General features: G+C 34.8%; 3 protein-coding genes across 3 annotated transcripts in view; 1 reads left to right on the top strand and 2 right to left on the bottom strand.

The window, feature by feature from the left end:
- The first annotated feature begins 7,941 nt into the window (after positions 1 to 7,941).
- On the top strand, positions 7,942 to 12,418 carry LOC123536520 (integrin beta-4-like). Its single transcript, XM_045319738.2, has one exon. The coding sequence runs from the start codon at positions 8,243 to 8,245 to the stop codon at positions 9,341 to 9,343; it is 1,101 nt and encodes a 366-aa protein (XP_045175673.2). The 5' UTR covers positions 7,942 to 8,242; the 3' UTR covers positions 9,344 to 12,418.
- Positions 12,419 to 20,899: 8,481 nt separating this feature from the next.
- On the bottom strand, positions 20,900 to 23,698 carry LOC123536337 (protein FAM221A-like). Its single transcript, XM_045319450.2, has 3 exons — positions 23,488 to 23,698; positions 22,919 to 23,109; positions 20,900 to 21,304 (listed from the first exon to the last, which is right to left on the bottom strand). The coding sequence occupies exons 1-3, from the start codon at positions 23,577 to 23,579 to the stop codon at positions 21,138 to 21,140; spliced, it is 450 nt and encodes a 149-aa protein (XP_045175385.2). The 5' UTR covers positions 23,580 to 23,698; the 3' UTR covers positions 20,900 to 21,137.
- Positions 23,699 to 24,014: 316 nt separating this feature from the next.
- LOC123537368 (branched-chain-amino-acid aminotransferase-like) overlaps positions 24,015 to 24,698 on the bottom strand; it is a 363,414-nt gene continuing 362,730 nt past the window's right edge. Inside the window, exon 12 of the transcript XR_008368000.1 lies at positions 24,015 to 24,031. The gene's annotated coding sequence lies outside the window, so the exon portion shown is untranslated. The remainder of the gene's footprint in view (positions 24,032 to 24,698) is intronic.

Genomic DNA, 24,698 nt, shown 5'->3' with positions numbered 1-24,698 from the left:
TTGTAATGAAACCTTTGACATATAATCAGCATAATCTTATGCACAATATGACAATAAAGTCTTGGTTTACCATCTGATCAGAAATATGCTGATGGTAACGTATGTATCCCAACTTAACTATAACGAATCAGTTCATTTGCGGGCACCAAATATCGTGTTCAATATTGCCATCAAATTAAGGCCGTCCATTGTAAATTAAAAGAACAAATATTTATTAATTATTTCTTACAACTGTCAAATTAATGATTCGTATTTTCAAAGCCGGCTTTGATAATCTCGTCCTCTTGTATATTTGTAAGGTGGCAGCCCTTATAGCAAGTGCTTTTGTCGCTGTATCCATGAATCACACAACATCAAGCTGTATATAATGATATGCACGCCAAACAATGCTTATTCAAATATTCAAAAAATAAATGCAACCACAAATCACCGTGTCCGAAATATTTCTAAAAAATGAAGAACAGATGATTTTATTTAAGTTGAGCACCACTGCATTCATGCACCAAGCATCACCACAATCCGACAGTTCTACATATAAAATTTCTTTCAGAATGAACAGTTTTATTAAGTCTGTATTTACTGTAAAGATTTTTTCAAAATCTATTTACATTCTTGAAAAACGATTTAAAGGTGTATCGTGCTTGGAACAAACGTTTATGCCCTTTTACTGGAAGATTTTTACCTTAACAGTAATTAAAGGTAGCTGTTTTATTTTTACGGCAGAGATTCGTTTTGAGGTATCAATTTTAACAGAAAACGAAAAAAAAAACTAATCAGAAGTAAGTTAATAATTAAGAGTGGCGTACATTCTAAGTCAGCACTACAGACATTATCATTCCGGTTAAAGGCCCGTGCTGGAACAACCAAAGCCTATTCATCAAACTAAGAAACAGAATCTCCAGACTACGAAAGAAACCTGGTACATTTTCACAAGGAATGTATAATGTCATATTATGACATTATACATTCCTTGTAAAAAGGAATGGGTTTCTTTCGGAATCTGGACAGTCTGTTTATTTGTTTGTTTTTTCTTATTTTCTCTCCTCCCTTCATTGTTTGTCCAAGGATTTAGCAGGGAGGTAATATTTTCACTGTCTGATACTCTCCTTTTCAAGGAGCGCACTGCCTTTAGCTTTCTCACGTTCACGATACTTCTTTTGAACTTCCGCCCATATTTACCTGATGTGCAACCCACAAGTCAACAATGGGTAATTATTACTGATATACGAGTAATTATTACTGATATACGCACACATACACCAATAACGAATGTATTGATACATACGTTACCGATCACTGTCGTATATTGTGCCACGGGTATGCTGTTTCCATTCATTTTGTTTTTAATAAAATGTCAAATATGTATCTTTATAATAAAGATTCAATGACATACGACCAATTTTGTAAACGAAACCTTATAATAAGAAATAAATATCAACGTATGTTTTATCATATTTTAAAAATAGAATTTGCATGACATGTTTTGAACAAAAATAGTGTTAAAAACAAAATTTTTCAGCAAATTTAAATACCCGAGTGTTTATCTTGGAACCTTAACTTAAAAAAAAATAAAAGAAGTCTTATGTTGTATAAAATGGAGAGTCAATAAAATATCAAGTATCTAAGATATTTACGTTACCATACGTCACGTATGTATCAATAGTTTGTACAGTGTTTATGGCGTACTCAGTATGTATAACAACACAAATTAAATTCAAACAAACAATATGATTGTCATGTAATCACAAACAGGTTTTACTTCAAGATATATCAAATTTACTTACTATTTATACCGTATATTATCACGGGAGCCCGTTGGACATTTTCAGAAAAAGCAACACGTCTTCAAGGACAAATGTGCGACTTTACATGTGTGAAATCTGCATTATGACGTAGACGATACAAGGTGATGACATTATCAATTAAAACTGAGTGACACTTTCCTGCTTATGTTATTTTAAATTAGGCTGGTCACGTTTGTATCGATCACGTTTGTATCATTTTGCCATTTCTAATGCCACTTGAATTAAGAAGGACCTCTGCTTTATAACAGATTTATTGAAAATGCATGCACCGTTTTGGCATGAAAAAACTACACTTAGTTCAACATGAATTGCAGTGATTTTTAATGTCTTAGAATAAAGGTAAGGTTTGTATCATGGAAAGTGGAATCTTTACCTAAGGAAAATTTAAGTGAAAAATATATCACTATTAAGTATATCTTGTATCAAATATTATAGCCTGTAGTTGTAATGAGACTAGAAATAACCTTAAAAAGCACATAAAACGCTATTTTTCTACGTCAAGCTTATATATTCATAGTAGAATAGATGCATAACGTAAGTATCCCATCATCGGCGTCATATCTGTTTTATTGTTTAGGAATAGTAATAACACAAACATACACATTATGAAGCAGTTATTAGTAATAAGGGAATATGTATTTTTTGCATTTACTAAAAAATCCGTCATTATCTCTAAAAGAGATCGAGCGTTGTTAATTTTTGTGTAAAACTTGCACATGGCGTCAGTAACGTATGTATCATTTTAAACTGTCGTTAGTGATTTTTTTGGATTATGGATCAGATAAATCCAATTGATATTAGGTAACAAGTATGAACATGTATTTATTGAAATTCTAGTATATTTAGTTTGCCCCAGATGCCTATGTTTAAACGACCACGGTAAGGAACACTCAATTGTTCGTCATTAACGACTTTGGGCGTACAGTGTTTTCTTAAAAATTTGGTTCCAGTTTTCGCTCCATCATAAGCATTAATTCCTTTACCTTTCTTTCATATGACATGCGTCGATATATTAATAACATTTTATAAGATCCTTTGGAAGCATAAAATTAAACTTTCCAAAATAGCAGATATTCGATTTGATTCAGTCTGTTCATTACAGAACTACCATCTTGCGACAGAGCACCGGATTAAGCGGAACTTTTTAAAAAATAAAATAACATGACCAGATAAACTTGAAACAACATTAAGGTAGTGGACCCGTAATTACAATGGGCATTCTGTTATTGTGGCATTCTTCGGTCGTAAATATAGTTCATACGAGCAGTTGTTTCCGTAATAACCGGAGAATGCCGAAAACACATACGGAAAAAAACGTAATCTGACGGAAAGTACCGATTGTCATTACGGGTCCACAACCTTAAGACAAAGTACGGGGCGATTTAGGACCATCGCATGCCGCTGATAGACTACTGCTGAAAGTAAACAACGTGACCAAGCAAAATTTAATGATCAAAATATTTCAGTTTTTCTGCATTTTACAATTTGAGCAAAAGAGAATGAAATTGCCGTGCATTTTTTAACTTAAGGACAAAGGTGCAGCAGGATAAGCCCCGTTCAAAGAATGTATCCCTCCTACAATTGAAACCCTATAACAGAATAGGTAAAGCTATGATAATTTGATTCACTCATACTCTATGCACATCTTTAATTTCTAAGAGTATTGATGGTTAAAAGGTGCATTTTTAAAACTTGCTAAAATTGTAATAAAACCCGTTTTATGATCGTCACTTACGCTCAGTACGGGTTATGACGCTATCAGTTGGCAGGGGCGGGGAAGGGTTGGTGGGGGAGTTCTGAGTGTTTGTGAACATAGATGGAATAAAAATGAGGTTTTAAGCAAAAGTTACGGGTTCATAAAATCTCTAAAAAGATTCGTTGAAGGCAGCGAAATGATTGCAGATTTGGCTTGATTGAGCCTGTTCATAGGAGGTAATGAAAAATGCAATACCAGTCACTTCCCTTAACAGGACTAATACACAGAAACATTGAAAGGACTTCCAGAGACTTTTTACGGCCGTCACACGGCACCTAAAGTATGCTCTTGTGATTGTTAATAAAATCTAGATGTTACTTTTTATAGATCCTCTGGAAGCATAGAACGCAACCAAGTCAAAAATTAAAAGACTCACATTGACAGAATCTGTTCAAGATTCTCACAACATGTTGTTTGAACTCCACTTGTCTTTTTCTACAGACCGTTCAATGACGGTGCCCCTCCGTGTTCCTGTTTGTTTGTTTAACCTTCGTTGTCCGTCTAAATATGTTTTGTGTACATATCCATTTTGATAGATCCACATATACAATGCGTACTTTTTTTTGCAAAAGGACTGCGTTCTGAAACTTCCTATCAAAGCAGTGGCCCCGTATTGACATTCGGCAGTTTCCGTATGGTTCCGTATTCTCGTTATGCAATTCGGAATTCTTCGGACTTAAGTAGACAATGAACAAGCTGGTTCACTATGAAGTATAAGATTTTTAATAGAATCTAACAAACGATAAGAAATAAGAAATTATCTGTTTTTTAAAATACAATGTACTTGAAAATAAAATTATAATTCTTTTCTGCAGCATGTCGTTGTATATCTGGCAATAGTTTCGTTACAAATGAAGCGGACACTTTTCCTTGTTTCAATCTTAAACAGACACAGGTCATTCAGAGAATGCCCAGCTCTTTATCAAACGAATCGAGCCTAATAGAAAATTCTACCATTTGTCAGTCTTAATAAAAAATTCGATTCCATATAGCCTTGCTGTTGTGTTTATTATTATTATTATTATTAATTATGATAAACCTCAAAATGTTTATATAAGCATCCTATTTATTTTAAAGTTGCAACTTAATCTATCTCATTGATGATGGGTTTATGCCTTTACCGAACCCGATAATTATTTGTCTATTGCAAACTATAAAAATTCTTGCAGAAAAATACCATTATCCAGGAAGTTATTCCGTTGCCATGAAGATAAATATAACGTAAATATCATAAATGTGTTCAATAGCCTGAATAGGATTGACAATACTGAACTAAATAGAAAAAATAGTGCAAGAACAAACACTGAATTACGTCACGCACCCGATATGAAATTCAGGCGTCAGTATATGGAAAAATATTGACGTTTCCGGTACCAGTGTAACCTTACGGGGAATAGAAACGTGTATGTAATAATATGCAAATCAGCTCAAATACAACAGCCGAGGCGTTCTATAGAAAGATATAATAACATTTGGACTCATATATCGTAAAAATGCAAAATAACATTAAATGGCAATGATTTTCTATGTCATTAAAACATTTGTCATATTAGTTAAAACCATCGCAATTTGCTTAAAAAATAAGCTCCGTAAATACGTAAAAAGACCCGAGAACAATGTATGTTATTCCGAAAATAAGTGTTGTAATCGTCGTCGGGTCTTATTTCAGGACGATATTACTATTTTTGCTATTGCCCAGGCTTAAGTTACATGATGGCAGGGCTACTTGATATAGAGATGGTACGGTAGTGGTTTTTATATAGGCCGAATACGGAACTACCTACATACCAAATGTAAATAAATATGCAGGCGAATTAACTGTATATACAAATATGTAGAATCTTTGGCGGATGTTGGCGGATGGTGGATCTTAAACTTACAACGCGTGACCTAGTGTCCGTGTCTGACGGATAGAAAGCTGATGACTGACGTCTGCGCTCATATAATTTTTTGGGCGTAGGAATATACAATCGAAATTGTCTCGCCGTCAAACTTTCAAATGAGCCGCGCCATGAGAAAACCAACATAGTGGGTTTGCGACCAGCATGGTTCCAGACCAGCCTGCGCATCCGCGCAGTTTGTTCAGGATCCATGCTGTTCGCTAAAGGTTTCTCTAATTTCATTAGGCTTTGAAAGCGAACAGCATGGATCCTGATCAGACTGCGCGGATGCGTAGGCTGGTCTGGATCCATGCTGGTCGCAAAGCCACTATGTTGGTTTTCTCATGGTGCGGCTCAAATGCACTCTCATTCTACCAGCAACGATAGCGGAAACGATTGACCAATCAAAACGTTGCACTAAACTTAGAACTGTCATGGCTCTTTTGCCTCCATAGACCTGCTAAGGATTCCGCTAATTCGACGCCGCCATGAGGCGGCGTCGAGTATATGGGATACACTTTTATTTTGGACAATGTAAAGTTGGTAATGAATAGTTTCGAAACGATAAACAGAACACAATGAATAGTGTGTTAAAGGACCCACGATATTGCACAATAGATTTTAGTGAATAAACAAAAAATGGCATAAAGAAAACATCAAAAATGTATGTAATGCAAATTATTATGTGATATAAAACAATGTTATTTGTCATTCCTCTACTTATTTGTAGAGCAGAAAATATTTTTTTTTATTTAAACGTCAAAATGTTGATTCGATTTATTTATAAGGGAGTAGTATAGTTTTCCGAAAGAGCAATCCAACTATCCATTGAAATTGTGGGAGATGACATTTCCAGATCACGTGAAACTTTATCAGTGAATAGAAAACACACTTTACATTATATGATGATAAAAATAATGGTTTCTGCGAACCACAACTCTGAAAGAATTAACTTTCATCATTTCCTCATTTCCAAACAAACTGTATTTATGTGAAATTTTATGCACATGCACCTGCATATAAGAACTTTCCACAGGTGCTGAACTTCGTTGGTGAAATAATTAATTCAATTTTGTATGTAAAGGGATCACCTACTCGTAATGTCAAGGTCATTGCAGGTAGAGAATTAAATTATCATTTTATTGCATGGTAATACTTCTTTATCGTGTTTATTCTTGACTGTTTCTAACACAGTTTATAACATATATTGTGTTGCGAATGTTGATAATTTGTAACCGGTCAGTCTAATACAATAATGATTAGGTAATTTCTCATATTGCTGTAAGGTATATAAACATGCAGTGCTAGTACCATTTGTGAATGAATTAGAATGTGTATCATGCCTATGCTGCAGATTTCATGTCAGGAAAGTTTCGTTTACACAAGTTTGGAATTTGAGGTCCACTGTGATTCTATAACAATACTATTGTTCACACATATTCATGTACAAGAAAACAGAATGGCGATGCGTGTGCAGTAACTGGATCATGTCACAGGTGAAACAAATCGAAAGCTTTCCTGCGGCCAGAAGTCATACAGACCAGAAATTGTTATGGACAGTTTGTGTGACCACTCCGCCTAAAAAAATAAAAATATTTTTTATCTTTTTTATGTTCTTAATTTTGTTCGGTATAATAAAATGAACGTGTGAGACATTGATTTTGTCGGGTGACATTCTGCCCTCGGGTTGACAATATCAATGTCACACATGCTGCCATATGATATTTATATAATATATGAGTATTGGAAATATTATATGTAAGGTATATAAACATGCAGATCTGATACGCTTTTACCGTTGTATTTTTTTAAACACAAGAATATTAATTGTGTAATCATTTTTTCTCAGTCGTTTTCCCTTGTTATTTTCAAGAAGAAAAAAACTCGTACGAATCTGAGCAAAATTTTTGAAAAGAGTTTCTCCGTTAACCATAAAATACATTACTATCATTGCATTTAAAAAAAAAACAACAACAACTAAAAAATACAACCTGCGGCGCATTCATGGTACAAAGATGTTTTCCTGCGTGTGTGTAAAAATTAGTGACTAGGAGCCGCAGAATGTCAACCTGAGGGATTGCACTCACATGAAACTGAGTGACATTTTCTGTAAAATTATATACCTGACATTTTTAATCACATGGTTATGTTAGCTATACTTTTAAATGATTAAATAGCAGTATGTTATATCTGACCAGCCCTGAAATTATGATTTGACCTGTAAAAACATTCATGTTTTACGATTGTAAATGCGTTCAAAAGAAACAAAAACGCAAAAAAAGTTAACATGTTACCAATGTCGTGTCCTGTGGACATAAGATGACATTTTTATATAGTAGGCGTTTTACGCATGTCTGGTTAATTTGAACTCAAAACTTATTAGTACAATTCATTTAAGATGGTCCAATCCGCATCCTACTAGTCTGAGCTATTTATGATAAATATGTTTTATAAACTTTGGCCAGCCAGTCATCACTCATTTTTGTTTTCTCTAAATCACCGAGCGGAACGAGATGGAAATAATTTAAACCACGTTTGTCATTTTGCTTTGAGGAAATAAAACTTAAAATTCAGTTGCGAAGCGTTTATCTTGTTATCTGCTGTATTAAATTTGTGAATCATTAGGGAATTGCCTCATGCAAAATACTTCTTATGTGACCAGGGAATACGTAATTTAATTTATATGCATACGTAATTAATTGTTTCTTTATCAAAAAGCCGCGACTAAACAGATAACAGTTCAGCTTAGTGTTACTTAAATACAAGAAAGTTATAAATATTTTGACAGAAACAAAAGGAATATGTTTAAAGCATTCATCATAGTGCCGTTTGTTGTAATGTTATTTCTCAAGACTGTGACGTCACACGGCGGACATAATGAAGGTCCGCAGACGAAAAATGCCATTCAGGACGCGTTATTGTCATATCTTTGTCGCGGATCTAATGGACTCCCCTGTAACGCGCATGGAAGTTGCTCCAGCGGCATGTGCACGTGTAACCGTGGTTACAGTGGACGAACATGTGAAATCAATGATGCGGATATTAGTAGTTTCGGCCAAGATGGTGGCACCTCCGGTATGAACAATAATGGCGGATTCAATTTACATGACCTAATTCCACACCATTTTACAGAATCACCACAGGGTGGTCATGCTGGCGACACTTCCGGTAGGGATAATAACGTTGGAGGATTTAATTTACATGATCTAATTCCTCCTACTACGGAGCCACCGCAAATTGTCGCGTGTTTAACAAACGACGAAAATGCGTGTAGTGGGCATGGCTATTGTCATGAGGGCTCTTGTCTGTGCGAGTCTGGTCACTCTGGTATTATGTGCGAATTATCGGCCGAATTAGGGTTTTGTCGAACATATAAAGATTGTGCCGAATGTATGGCTCTTATGAATGATTGCCCTGAGAAATGTTCTTTAATGGCTAACTTCAAGCTTGTATTTGGATTCCAGAGGCAACGTGACGGTGGGACCTTCAGAAAATGTCGTTTCAGAAACCCGGTCCGCAACTGCACATTTTATTTCAGACAAGAAAGTGTGTCGACACAAGGAATGAAAACTATTGCGGTAAAAGCCTGTATGTATTATAACGAAGCAACAACAAATACAAGTGATACGGTAGAACAGCTAAAGGACAAACCTTTGCAACCAGTTACGTCACCGGAACCAAGTACGTCATCACCTGATGATCAATCAAACATTGGGATGGATTCGCAAGATACGCATGATTCACATGCGCATCACGACCATGGAACTATGGGTGATGCCGACCATGGAACTATGGGTGATGCCGGGAAACAGAACAGCAATACGAAAGATTCTGGTACCAGTTTCATAAAACCGGAAATGCTCCTGGTTGTCGGAAGTATTCTAATGTTATTACAATTTTGAAAACATTCGAGCTGTTTGACTGACAACAATCTTTTCAAAAGTCTGTGAGATACAAACCTATAAAATTGACAAAAAAATACTTTCTAGTCAAACAACAGTAGAATCAAAAGTTCGGTTCCATTTTATGGAACCAAGTAATAAAAAGAACTTACATTCTGTGACAAGTGTAAGTGATTTACAGCCAGAGTCGATGAAAGGTATGCATATGGGCAACTGTCCGCCTAAACTGTTCAGTTTGACATCTCTCAACAGCGTGTGGAAATGATGAACATATGAAAGTAAAAATGTGTTGTCGTTTTGTTGTTGTTCGTTTGTTTTTACATTTTGTTTCTTTCTGAAGCATTTAACTCTGAAAACATTAAATAAGTTTAGAACTACTGGCTGTAATTCGAATTTGATAAAAACTGAATTTCTGACTATTGTTCAACTTACAGAAAATGCATGCAGGCCATACTGATCGTATTTGTTTAACGTCTGTATGGCAGATTTGTTGACTTGCAGCGGCTAAATATGCACTGTGAACCTAGATATCATTTTGGGCTTTTAAAGTTAACTAAATTCGCAAGGACAACTTGAACAGTCGCGAAATCTTTGCTAGCAAAATGCATTGCAATAATATAACTATCACGCGATCATTATTGCCGCGAAGACATTACCGTCAAGAACATTTCTAGGTTTACAGTATTTTATTTAAAAATACATCTTATTAAAAAATGTTAACGGTCTACGATTAGTCATTCAGAAGTTGTATTTATTTTAACGTTGTTTTTAGGACATTCTCTGAGTCCTGAAACTATATCATTGAATCATGATATACATGTTATATTATCATAATCTACATATTATTTTATTGTTAAAACATAAAATGATAAGAAAAAAGTTTCATATTTTAATGTTGTTTCAACTGTTTGAATGAAAGGGGATACAATTTGCCTCCAACTGTTATAAAATAAATTGATTGTGTATGTACACACAAGTCTTTTTTCTTTCAAAGACAAGCCTGAATTTTACATGTGTTTGTTATCAAAATATACAGTTGAAAGGTACTGCATAAAATTAATATACAGTCATGTACCAGTAAATAAAAATCATGGAACATGATCCAATAATCGGATCGACTTTCGAATCTGAAAATTTATTTCTATGCCTGAACATAAAATGTTGAGTTATAGCGCTTTTGACCAAAGCGCGTTGTATACTGTTCGTTTGAGCATGGCGTGTACGTTTGTTTTCCTGGGCTTTAAGGCAATTGACCCGTAATGACTTCCGGCAATAGTCGTGCGGTTACGTATTCTCGAGATATGATTTCGGTATTCTCCGACTGCTAACGTAATTCCTACTAGCAACCTGCCGTAAAATGCCGAAACCACATCTGGAGACTACGTAACGGCACGCAAGTTGCCGATATAGTCATTACGGGTCCATTACCCGGCCTCCAGACATTGTTTCAGGCACGAACGGGCACCTGTATAGAACCACCGATAAACCATAAGATTACTGGTTAGTTTCATCTCTTGAAATAATCTTACACCAGAAGCGTGATTTCGAAGTGCCAGTAGGGCAAGTGACCGGACACCAAAGAAAGTTCTTTAGAACGTTTATTATTTCTTCTATAGATCTACGGTCAAAAATTGTTGCTATGTGACCGGTATTTATTCAACTTGTACCTACATACTGGGAAAATTAATTTCTGATGTCATGTAATAAAACACTTACTGAATGGCTTGTCTGTCAATTGGTCAAAAATACTATATAGTGCCCTAGGCTTGTTACAAAATTTGTAATTATGTTGAAAAACAGATGTCTTTGAAAAATAAAAGGATATGTAAATAATTTATTTACAATGTACTTTAAGATTAGAATAGATTGACTTACAGTCGTTAAAGTTCAGCGTTAATACAGTAACATGTTTTTTGTTGATGTTGTTGTTGTTGTTTTTGTTGTGTTTTTGTTTTTGTAGTTGTTTTGGGTTAGGGAAGGGAAGGGGGAAATAACGCAATATGTGGATCACCAACTTATTGCTTACAATATATGTAAATTTTTGTTTCATTTTTAGTTGCCCTTGTATGTAGAAATGTGTTTTAGCAATACATGTAAATGCTGACAAAACTCTGAAGTTTTTAATAGCTGACAGTGATTGGCATAGTGTCATAATGTCTTGAAATATTTGATAGCTTTTCGTCAACTTGTGGTTTTACTTTGAAACTAACATAAATTGGATGCCAGCTTTTTTAAAATTATTTTTGATTGAATTTATGGTCCGTGAAAAGAAAATTTAAATATTTTGATAAATATTAACATAGTTTTTGAAAGTTCATGTTTATATTTATTATAAGTTTATTCACTATAATGTTCTGGTATAGATGGTCGTCGAAAAATAACGTCGACATACAGAGGATGAATGTATACGTCGACTTGCATGTACATTCAATTTACGTTGGGAAATTGACGACATACTGTACTGTATGTCAGTTACACATTCTTTATCTCAAAAACAACACTGATTTGATATATTTATGTTAAAAAAACGACATAAAAGGATCCGTCAACGTAATGTAACATTGAATTATTTGTCAGAACTTTAGTTTGACGCCATTTTAAATCAGTATTTTAGTCTCATTAGATATTGAACCCTAAATGCAGGCCTGGTCGAGAGCCTCTTCTACCGCAACAGAAATAATCAAACAGGTTTCAAAATTTCTTTACAGCCGACATACATACAATTATTAGAGAAGTAAAACTCATTTATCTCGACATGTATATAACACGACTGGTTTACAATCGATTTGTCACTGTTAATGAGCGCTGTTCAACTCGCTAACTAGACAATATATCAACGTAAATAACATAATTATACATTCATCAACGGGACTTAAACAAAATGATAATTTACACAACCTAAATTCCGACAAGATCTCCGGTCAAAATTACTTCTAGACTTCTGTTATTTTATCATGAAAATTTTCATTTCTTATATTGATTTCCAACGAAAAATGGTGTTAAAACGCCATGTGACCAGATATACTTCATAGTAGACTAGCAACTAGATTGAAAATAAATATATTTCTACATTTTCCCCCTTTTTGTTGAATTCAATTCCATAGAGACAAAAGCCAGTCTATTTTAGAGATTTTCACAGAGGAATGATGTTAAAATGATCATATGATATTGGACATAGGATAAAGACTGGCTCAGTTCACTACATTCAGTCATAGAAATGTTAAAAGATATATCATAGTCTAGGAGCTAGTCTAACTTCATAGTACACACGTTTCCTTAACTGGCAGGAAAAAGAATTATACTAAAAGATCTAAGTTGATACTTTATGATATAAAGTACAGCTGAAATGCTGCTATTTTAAGTCATGTTTCAAAATTGTGGCAACGCATTTTACAAAAACTGGTACTACTTGTAATCTAATGAACAAGAGAACCAGTACGGCTTTGAGTTAGTCACTTGGCCTTGACCTTAAATATACTGACCCTAGAATGCAATGGACTAAAACCATTTGAACATATTTGAGAAAAGCGAATGCAGGAATGCTTTCGTCCAAGTTGATGAAGATCCATCAAGAGGTTCATGAGAGGGAGTTACAAGTATTTAAAGTCATATGAGCCGTGCCATGGGAAAACCAACATAGTGGCTTTGCGACCAGCATGGATCCAGACCAGCCTGCGCATCCGCGCAGTCTGGTCAGGATCCATGCTGTTCGCTTTCAAAGCCTATTTCTATTAAAGAAACTGTTAGCGAACAGCATGGATTCTACTAGACTGCGCGGATGCGCAGGCTGGTCTGGATCCATGCTGGTCGCAACGCCACTATGTTGGTTTTCCCATGCCGATTGTTTAATGATAAGTACTTTCCATAATTATTTTTACATTGTCATTTTCAATTGCCAGAAAACGAATATTCGAAAGAAATGACGTTACGCTAAAGGCGGGTCCCGATTAAAACAAACTAAATATCAAATTCATGATTTTATGTATAACAGTCAGCGTACCTAAAGCAAAAAGTATAAATCATTAATTATCTAATTCATGATGATAAAATATACATTGACACATTATTCATACACTAAAATTGTTTTAAAACGTTTCGTCACACTGTTTATAATACTGTGGTTTTAAAGCTACTCGTCCACAGATTCGGTGAAATTTTCCAACATGTTGATTTCCACCAAGTTTAGCATAGAATATAAATATCACGCTGAAAATTACAAAGTTGATAAAAAGAAGTGTTACACACTGGTAAAAGTGCAAGAGGGATGCTGATTTTTCTATTATTACAAAAGTGTTGCAAATTGTTTACACTCCTTATGCACAATTACCTTGGTAATTTATTATGATATGCTGCAAAATTCATATGTCTGTCTGTTTGACCGCAGGTTACTTTTATAACACCCACATTTTTTCGGTTTTTTGAGTCGCTTAAAAAGTGTGAACCAGTCGCTTTAAAATGTTTAAAGCATGCATTCATGTACATGTATATGCACGTCATACAGGTGAACCACAAGTTGCGCGTTCATTAGCTGTTAAATGCCTGACATTTCTGTGTTTTATACTTATAGGCTGGCAAATCGACACGTGTTCTGAAGGAAATGATTTACTTTATAAATTCGTAAACAAAACAGTGTAGACAATAAAATGGTTTCCTTATATGTTATCAAAAAAATCTTCTTTGTAAGTACAGGATAGAGCCTATAAAGTTAAGTCTTTAGTATAAAACAACCGGAAGTACGGAGCGTAGCGCGTGACATAACACGGTTTCTTAACGTTGAATGTTTCACTAAAATAAATGTAAATATTGAGAAAGGTCTAGTTAAGTTTTTGTACCTAGTTCTGTAGCGTAAAAATGTTCATTTTAATGGGAGTTGACATTTAAAACGTACAATTTTTCATTTGACAAAAATATTCTTATGATGAACGAGTGAATACTACATTAAACCGGGGCTCACGGCTTGTGTTTACTACAACACTGTAAAATCCATTTATTACAATATTGAAGAAAAAAGAAATTTACATACATAAATAAAAAGAGGTTTTTAGTAAACAAGTAATCTGACAAAATCATAACATAATTATGTGAGCGCCGCTGGGCCAAAAAAAAAAAAACAACAAAAAACAACAACATTAGGGCTTTGCGATCCGGAAAGGATCTCCATACGGTTTGTTTATCCCCAGAATACGGATGGATCATCCATATTTTTAGTTACTGATAAGCGAACAGTATGGATTCAGAATCAACTGCACGGATGACTAAAGGACACTGGCCATTTCTTGGTTCTACATTTAGATTTACTGGTAATAAAGATGAAAATGAAATGTTAAAACGAATGGCTACCAAATGAATTAACAATATGTAAATTCCTTTGAAGAAGAACAAGAAAGACATTAATTTTCTTTAATAGAAACATGCTCTGTGTTTATACAAACCGTTTTCTTCTACCTCCTATCAAAGTGTATAACATATTGTCCTCCCCCCTGGAAGTCTCCGCCCTTTGTCGTCAAATATTGCCTCTCAGACCTGCATAAGCGTCTAAAAACTGATATGAGCCGTGCCATGAGAAAACCAACATAGTGGCTTTGCGACCAGCATGGATCCAGACCAGCCTGCGCATCCGCGCAGTCTGGTCAGGCTCCATGCTGTTCGCTTTGAAAGCCTATTGGAATTGAGGAAACTGTTAGCGAACAGCATGAATCCTGTTGCGCAGGCTGGTCTGGATCCATGCTGGTCGCATACCCACTATGTTGGTTTTCCCATGGCGCGGCTCATATGTACTTATTGATTATGATTTTTTTCTCAGAAAAATATTATGTTCAACTAGCAAGCTAACCTTTCAGGTACCTTCTTATCTCTGTGGTGTTTCACAGCCTCTGTTACAATTAAACATAAAAACATGTCTGTTCTATGAAATATTTACTGTGAACAATTTAATGTATTTCTATGTTAAAAATACCACAAAAGTCCCCATAAAAAATCTTTTTCTCTAGTAAACTATTCCATTCAGTTCTTTTATCACCCCACCTGCTCCCCCCCCCCCCCCCCCCCACCCCCAAAAAATAAATCAATCCAACCGGTGCCTTTTTCTCATCTCACCTGTTAGATTTTTTCAGTAAACAATTTCAATCAGTCCTTCCCTCAAAATCTAGATTTTTCTCTCTTAAACAGAGGATCTGCAACCCTAAACATTATGAGGATTAGGAAACATTTCAACAGACAAGATATATGTAAATTATGCAAAACGTTTGGACTCCAACGGGACGTTCATCAGGCGCACTAATTCAGACTTTTTTGTTACGAAATCATCAAAGATTATTATTAACTTTAATGATTGAACATTTTGTTGACATAAATACTCACACTTAAATTTCTGCCATCAGCTTTTTTTAAATTAAACTCATTAAAATATTATAGATATAGATATATAAATATTCCGTAACATTGTGATCAGGTTCAACAGCAGCTTCGGATCTCATTAGAAAAAGTTTTAAGAGAACTTAAAGGTTTTACCTCTTGACTTCATCAGCGGTGTTAACAATCAATGGTAATGACTTTTCCAAGACCTGTATCTGCTACCATGATAAATGGTTCTTATGATTCATGAGCAACTCGACAAAAAATCATTTACACTTATGGCCGAAGCAATCTGACTAAAGTACATCTCCTATCAGAGCTTTACTTACAACATTTTGCAAAGCTGAAGTTAGCCTTGATTTTTTGATATTTACAATTCTTGTGTCGTAATGTGGCAGATAGCCAGTTAGCTCAGTCGGTAGGCCACTTGTTCTCAAAGCGAGGGGTCCCGGGTTCGAGACCTGGATTGACTGCTCATTTTTCTTACTCTTTGACATTCGAACAAGTCGTCTTTTTGGTTAAAAACAAATAGATTTGCGAAAAATAAAAATAGCAATTATATTGGAAATCCGAAATATACTGAAGACGAATGTGAATGGGTCATTCTCAGACCTTCGTTTAGAAGATCAAGTACTTTAGTCAGATTGTGGCCGAGGGATCCCGAATTCGCTTACCGATAATACGTAATCGCTAGTAAATTGCCGATTGTTACGGTGTTCCGTTAGGGTCATCGTGGTTTCGCGCTGTCGTCCGTTTTGTCGTAACAGGTCGCGTTCTACATATCTAGCGTGTTTCTTACGAGGACACATCGTTGATAGAATTCTTTCAAAACAAAAAATACGCTATATGATTTTTTTTCGATTCCAAATTTCAGGTTTTATGAACTTGTTACGTTTGGAATGACTAATAACTTTTATCCTTACAAATGTTTCAAAACAAATGTAAGAACCAAGGCTAAACCTATACAAAGCGATTTCATCAATATGAGTGTACATGGGTGCTGATAGATCATAGTCATCAGTTACTTTGAAGTAACTCCTAACTACAACTACGCATCGTATGAAATTTTATATTTTCGAAAACTAAAAATGAAAATGAAAAATACGGAAAAGGATCGGTATCCGTCTATGAATAATTGAAACAATAAAACAAAGTTTAATTCTCTTATTACGGCTTTGCACTGTGATATATGAATTAATTTACAATCATAATAGGTTGCATCCTGTTAATTAATGGCCGTTAATTTGTTTATTTATTGCTGTGTGTTGGCAAGTTGAAAGGCCATCAAAGATGAAACACTCTTACAGTCAGTACACCTGCTTAAAAGTCGTCGCGATGAGCGGTCGTCCCGACATGCCCGGCAGATTGCAACATTAACATACCAACATTAGCTAGAAATGTATGATACAAGAAGCTTAACAATGTCGTTATTAGATATAATGTTAGCCGATAACAATGCCGTTATTAGATATAATGTTAGCCGATAACAACGTCGTTATTAGATATAATGTTAGCCGATAACAATGCCGTTATTATAGATATAATGTTAGCCCGTAACAATGTCGTTATTAGATATAATGTTAGCCGATAACAATGCCGTTATTAGATATAATGTTAGCCCATAACAATGTCCTTATTAGATACAATGTCAGCCCATAACAATGTCGTTATTAGATATAATGTTAGCCGATATGACAAAATTTCAGTGTGTTCAAAAGTTTTATCGGCACAACGTTGGGTTTTAAAGTCACATTGCCACAATTTAGATTAAAAAGGTGATGGACCAAGGTGTTTCTGTAACAGATATGTCAGGTATGGATGGACAAAATAAAAGAACCGTCTACCTTCAATAAGCCGTCTGGAATGCTGGGAAATATGTATGTCTATATCTATAATACTGTTACTGTTGAAACATCATGCAATGTGTTTGACTGTTTTGTCAATTGTCACACAAGAACATAGATTTAACAATCCGTCTTCACGGCCAAATTTGAAATGTTAGTGTCTCCTACGTTTGAAGCAGTGTGGAAATATAAGTCGATCGTGTTTGTTAAGTTTTACTCCTCGTCCAACACATTCCGATGATCGGGACTGAGAGTCCATCTGCAGGCTCTAGGAAGCAATATCAAAGTAATCATCCGCTTCTCTACAGATGGATCCCAACCCACCCGCTTAGCTCAATAGGGAGAGCGCAGATCTACGGATCGCGGGGTCGTGAGTTCGATCCCCAGACGGGGCGTATGTTTTCCGTGACGATTTGATAAAAGACACTGTGTCTGATTCATGCGGGGAAGTTGTCAGATATACTTGCGGAGAACAGGTTAATACTGGTACAGAATCCAGGAACTCTGGTTAGGTTAACTGTTCCCGTTACATAACAGAAAGAATGGTGAAAAAACCGGCGTTAAACCTAAAAGAAACAAACAAACGCCTGTAAACATGACAACGTTTCATGAAGTTAACCTATGTCTGTGCAAACATAATTATTAACTATTGAAGAGTGAAGGAACCGTGTTCTGTTGCGAAAGTAGTTAGGAATATGGGTTTTAAAGTTAAACATATTAATTGAAAATAGAATCAACCACCTTTGATGTTTCAATATTTTAGATGTTAAATATTTAGGAGTTTGGGTGACTTACGGTCTTAGAAAATGGTCGTGGCGTGCAATTAATTTCAAAAGATTACAGGGATATAATCAATGAATTAATACAGCCGTACATGTAGGTGTATCTTCATATTTGAAATAAGAAGATACACCCATCAAAGTCGAGAAAATTAAAGGTATTCTAGACTCTAATTTCATATTATTTGAAAATGTAACAATTACTGCATGGTTTATTCAAAGTGTGTGTGTGTGTGTGTGTGTGTGTGTGCGTGCGTGTGTGTGGGTGTGTGTGTGTGTGTGTGTGTGTGTGTGTGTGTGTGTCAACAGAACTACGCAATAGGTTTAAAACAGGGCACACCTAATACATTTATAGCTGTGCACAAAGTAAATGTGTAGAACCACTGGCAAACTGGTAGCTTTTGTAACAATCGACTGTTACTGTAGGACAATTGCCTATGACTGCAGCTATACATATATATATAGTAAAGTGAAATACATTTGATGAGGATTTTCTACATTTGAAGTATATATCTAAAGATGAAATAGCTTAGTGAAAGGTAAGCACTGGATATCTTTAAAAATATCCTCTTTGCTCCTTCAGTAAGTACACAAAAGTCAGCCATATTTATCACCTAAAGGAAGAAAAATACATATCAAATGTCATGTTAATTACTCTTCCCTGTACAAATGTTAAACCTGACATGTTCACTGCACACACTAATTTGAAACATATATATATACAAGTATTAAAATATTATGATTAATTAAACAAATTGCAATATAAATGAGAAAAAAATGAGTCATGTTATTACATGTATGTAATCTGACATTAATAAAAGTATTTGCTGTTGTTGTTGTTGTTGTTGTTGTTGAGAAAATGATTAAATTCTGTTTTTTGGCAAGTATAAAATACGTTAGACTGGATTCCGTCCCTACGTTTGTTCTGTCATATTTTTATCATTAACAGAGGACGTAACTCCAGCAGGTTGTTTTTATATTGACATTGTTTATTGCCCCTGACCCCGAACATAGGTGTATGGTTTTGATCAGATAAAATGTGCTATTTTTACTTAAAATGAATGTTTGTAGTATTTTTTTAAACCTATAGCATGCAGCTGTGAAGCCAGGCTAATAATACATATTTAACGTTATGTTTTGACATAACCCTGTGAAGTTGTTATATGTTCACGGGACGAGACCGAATATGCGAATTTAAGGTATTGGACCCCTAATAGTAATGTTTAAAAAAGGCATTTCTTTGGTATATTCTTAAAGTTGACCATGTTTCGCACCGTGTTGCAAATTTTAAACAACTTTTACCATGCCGTTTTTTGTAAACTTTGTATAATTTATGGTATTTCCCCAAGCTCAAGTAGAGACAACTTTCAATGTGATGGCCACGATCTAAAACGTTTGCAGAGAATTCATTACAGGATTAATTTTGATAAAATAAACATTAAACTATTGTTAAATAATTATAAAACACAAAATAAAACTGTAAATATCATTTTTTCTAGGGTGCCTCAAGTAAACAGATTTAATGAGACAGAATTCTAACTCCAACATTGAAAAATTAGGGTCGAATCCTGTGGGTCTGTTTTGAATTTTTCTCACTTCATTCAAAATTAACCTTAGGGCAGAAGTAAGACCTACCTGCATTTCTTCCACAATAGGTAATCTAAAGAATGAACTTTTACCACATGTAACTCAGTATTTTTAAAGATGTCTAACTCTCCCACGCCTGATTCAGAGGTAAATTTACTTTGAACAGCCAGAAATTGCTTATAAAATGAAAATTTTCCACTTCTGTACAATACATCCATAATAAGTCTTGAAAGAAGTAAAAACTTACTAGAAAAAAGGAAAATATTGAAAAAAAATTGGTCCCATTGGGGCTTGAACCCACGACCCCCTGAAAATTGCAGTCAAAGTAGGTTTATGGTAGGAATTGAATACTCTTCAAAAAGGAGGTACTCTATTACGGGTCCAATACCTTAACAAAATAATTACAGAAGAATTAAATTAAGGTATAAGTATACCTGAAAGAAAAACAACTGAACATTACGTAGAACATACCCATTACATCAGTATAAAGGTTGTATCAAAAAGGATCAGCCCTGCCGTCAGCAGCCAACCAAGGGAGCGAAACAATTTGGCTGCTTAAGGTAAGTGGCTACCTAAGACAAGTTGAAATTAGGACAAAATATCAATTTGGGAAGTAAGTTAAATGGCAGTCAAAGGTTTCAGAACCTATAGAATAAATGGTTAATTAGTATATCCAAAGAACAACAGGCTTACTCGCATACCCACATAGCAACAGCCGCCCACCAAAATAACTGGTTTACAAGCATACCCACAGAAAATTTGTAAACACAATGTACCCCAGTGACTTTGCACAAGCAAGATAATTGAAAGCAACACAGTGAAGGACATGACAGCAGGACTTGGTACAATTATCAAAACAATTCATCTTTAGTGAATAATTTGAAAGGTCCCTCGTCGGTCACATCATCACACAATCAAAGAATACAGCGTAGTGACCAACCGTTAAAGTCTGTAATAGTGATGGCCACTAAATTGAGAAGAATACGGTCATATCCTCTTCCAATAAATTTTATTAATTTTTAATAATGTAAATAAATAATTGTCGGAAATGGCTATGCCTGAGAATTTTACGAAGTTTGTAAATTACGTCGCAATAAAACTCAGGTTGTGAGATACTTTAGAGGAAGCAAAAAGTTAATTTATGTTATTTCAAAAGTTGTCAAATTAAAGGAAACTGGCGTATCCGTTCGATATAAGCATTAAGAATATAGGACAACTTAAACGTAATATTTATCCCGTTTTTCCACCCACAACTATGTAGGGCGAGTGTTCTGTCACGGTGTGTCCACGTGCCGAACGTTCTTCCGCTGTCTCAACTGTCATTGTGTGTTGACTTACCGGAGCACCACATCCGCATGTGTACGAGCTCTTGAAACCGGTGCATTTGGTACATCCGGCTGAAAGAAATAACGCCGCATTATATTTTGCTGATAGGAATAGAGCTAATGTGTTCATTTCTGATACAATAAAATCTTTCAATACTCCGACATTATGGCAAAGTGCATATAAATGTAACTAGTCTATTTCTTAATAGTAACTTATATCCCATCCCAGTATGCAAGCCTATATGGGACCCTTATTGGACATATGTGCTACCCATATGGGTCCAAATGGCTTTTGTAAATTATTATGGTATGGGTCCCATATGATATATACGATATGGGACCTATATGGGGCCTTCTGGACACCATATGTGTGACATTTCTGTAAATAATATTGGACCGTCTGCGGCCTTTCCTGGATTATCTGGGTCTTATATTTTTACTCGATCAGCTTCTGTTACATTGGTTGCTTCTTCCATAGATAGTTATTACATGATCAAGGTTGATTCTCGGTATAATGCCAACCCAACCCCAGTCTTTTTCACCACAAGATACTCTTTTAAATCTTCCTTCCAAAGGTATCCCGTAAACAAACAAAAAATGTAATGCCAATATGACTATTTCCCGGTGTGTCATGATACATGTGCAATTATTTTAATATTTCTAAGGAAATTAATGGCAAAACTACAATATTAAAAATGTATGGCCATTAAAATACGAAGATTTTGGTCTTGTATGGATCATGTGCCCAGATACAGCCCATATGGGACCCATTTTTGGCTTGAGAAGAAAGGTCGCGATAACACATGAAAAACAATAATTCTGTACATTTATTAAAGGTATTTTCTACATATTATACAAAGACGATTCATTTAGATATTTATAGCAATTAAAACAAATACCTGTTTAAGAACTGTCTAAAGTTCTTGCAGAATTGATACAAAGGTATTTTGCCAGCTGCGAACAATTCAAATAATCTCGCGAGATTTACACACGATTTTGAAATGTTCCTATTTTCATTACATTCAGTGTATGGTGTAAAATTAAACATATGTAAATGTCATATCGTTACAATATTTTGGAGTCCGCCCGCTTAGCTCAGTTAGGAGAGCGCAGATCTATAGACCGGGGAGTCGTGGGTTCTATCCTCTGGCGAAGCATATATTCTCCTTGACGATTTGATAAAAGACATTTTGTCATCAATCATTCGTCCTCCACCTCTGACTCATGTGGAAAAGTTGGCGGTTATTTGGGGAGGACAGGTTAGTACTGCTACTGAATGCAGGAACATTGGTTAGGTTAACTGGAAATTTACGTTGATAACTGTATAACCATTATATTAAATATGGGACACATGTGGGACCCTTCTGGGAATCAGATTTCTTGATAGCAATGAAAGTATTAAAATGTGAAGAAAATATATGTAGACGAGTTTTAAACTAGTGATGATAAAAATAAGACTAAAATTTATATAATGCATACCACCATAATGTGACCATTGAGACATTGTTTATGATTCTCATCGGAGTCAGAAATGGACAAACGCTTACAATATTGGTTACATCTGTGACCCTTTTGGTGCATTTGTCCAGAAACAACCCATATAGGCTTGCTTTTCTGGGATGATACGGTCTAAAACATCGATAGCTTATTCTCATGTTAGAAACGGTTAACCAGAATGTTTCTCACCTTTCTTACAAACAAGATTTCCGTATTCTGCATGTTCGTCAGCCGTGTGCTTACAGTGACACCGTATTGGACTGGTGCAGCACAGCGGTACGTAATGATAGCTCTCACATTTACAGTTAGGGGCACGGCATGGTAACTTTATCGGGCGCTCTTTGGGAATCACTCCAAAGCCTGGCTTGTGCTGTTTGTATCTTAAATGGTTTATAATACAACAATATATATATATATATATATATATATATATATATATATATATATATATATATATATATATATATATAATACATGAATTACTTTCAATTACGTACAGAAAGTAAAAATCAAAAAAATATATATATAATTTTCTACCATCATAATCAGTGTATTCATTGATAAAGAAACAATCCACGTTTAATGTAAATAAGTAATACAAAAGGATCAGTTTCGCTGATTTTTAACCTAAGAAAGTCGTTCAGCCTATAGATACACTATTTTCACATGCTATAAGAAAGAACCATATCTGGATTGAAATATATTGTAAATAATTGAGAAATTCTAGACAGAAAGATAGATAGGTAGAAATTTATTACCTATGAGTACAGAAGCAGGGTGTGTCAGGAAATATTGTTTTACAGTCCACACCTTTAGGGCTAGTTTGGCTTGTATACAGCCGATTCTCCATCCGGGATAGTTAGGTGAGAGGATAGCAAAGTTAATGGTTGGTATCTGCTATAGGTAAGACGGTAGTAAATCAATTGACTGTTTGTTCTGTATGAAATAAAGAGACCTGTGAGTTTTTAAATAAAGTCAAGAAGTACAAAAATTGACCTTAAACAACATAAAACACAAAAAGGATGGTATCGTGTATCTTCTAAGACACATGTTTTAACACTATAGAGGTTCTTAAAAATAGCCGCTATGAAATATGGGTAATAAGGTTTGTTTTACATTTCTAAAAATGCTCATGATCAACAATTAGGTAAAATTTGTCGTCTTATCGGTAAAATTATCCCCCTTGAAATCACCTGGCAGTGCGATATCGATTTTTATCTGGTTGATATTTTCCAATAGAAACAAAGAAGGAAAAAAAGTTTGAACAAATATTGTTTTAATTAGAATGAACACACAATATTTATTATCCTATTGAAGTGTTCGTCATTCTTTTCTCTTTACAAAGATACAAAAAATATTTATCTAAAATGAAAAATTAATGCTTCCCTTGGCGATTAAAAAGCATCACTATCAGTCTCTGTTTACGGCATATAGTTACTGAATAAAATAAGCAAAAACCTGTGATACGTATCTTATTCTTTTCCCTGTAGCCACTTTATTCATATTTTGAGAATATTTATTATCCTATTGTAGTATTCTACAGACAATAAACTTTTTATATATGTTTTTATTTTGAAATTATTTTAATGTCTTCTTGCTTCCCTAGACGTTTAAAAGTTGGTGATTTTTGTATTATTTCTTTATTTGCCGTGTCCGTGGTATTTCCGGACGCGTGCGGAAACGCACGAACTCGCCCGAAGTTTAGCTGCCGATGATACAGAAAATATGATTGTTACAACATAGTATTAAGTGATAATAACAGTGCGGGAATAATTTCAGTTATATTAAGGCGAACCATAGTTTTTGGGAATTACAAGCTTTCCGCAAAATAAATGTTACAGAGAAAGATGCTGACGTATCATGTTAATAAATAAAAAAAATTAAGACATGATGCACGTTGCAACTATATATATTTCTTTCTAAACCACTGTCTCGTATTTTAAAGATTCGTTTAATTATACTTATACCC

The sequence above is a fragment of the Mercenaria mercenaria genome, chromosome 17 (genome assembly GCF_021730395.1).
Source record: "Mercenaria mercenaria strain notata chromosome 17, MADL_Memer_1, whole genome shotgun sequence".
NCBI lineage: Eukaryota > Metazoa > Mollusca > Bivalvia > Venerida > Veneridae > Mercenaria > Mercenaria mercenaria.
This window is presented reverse-complemented; position numbering and strand designations above follow the sequence as displayed.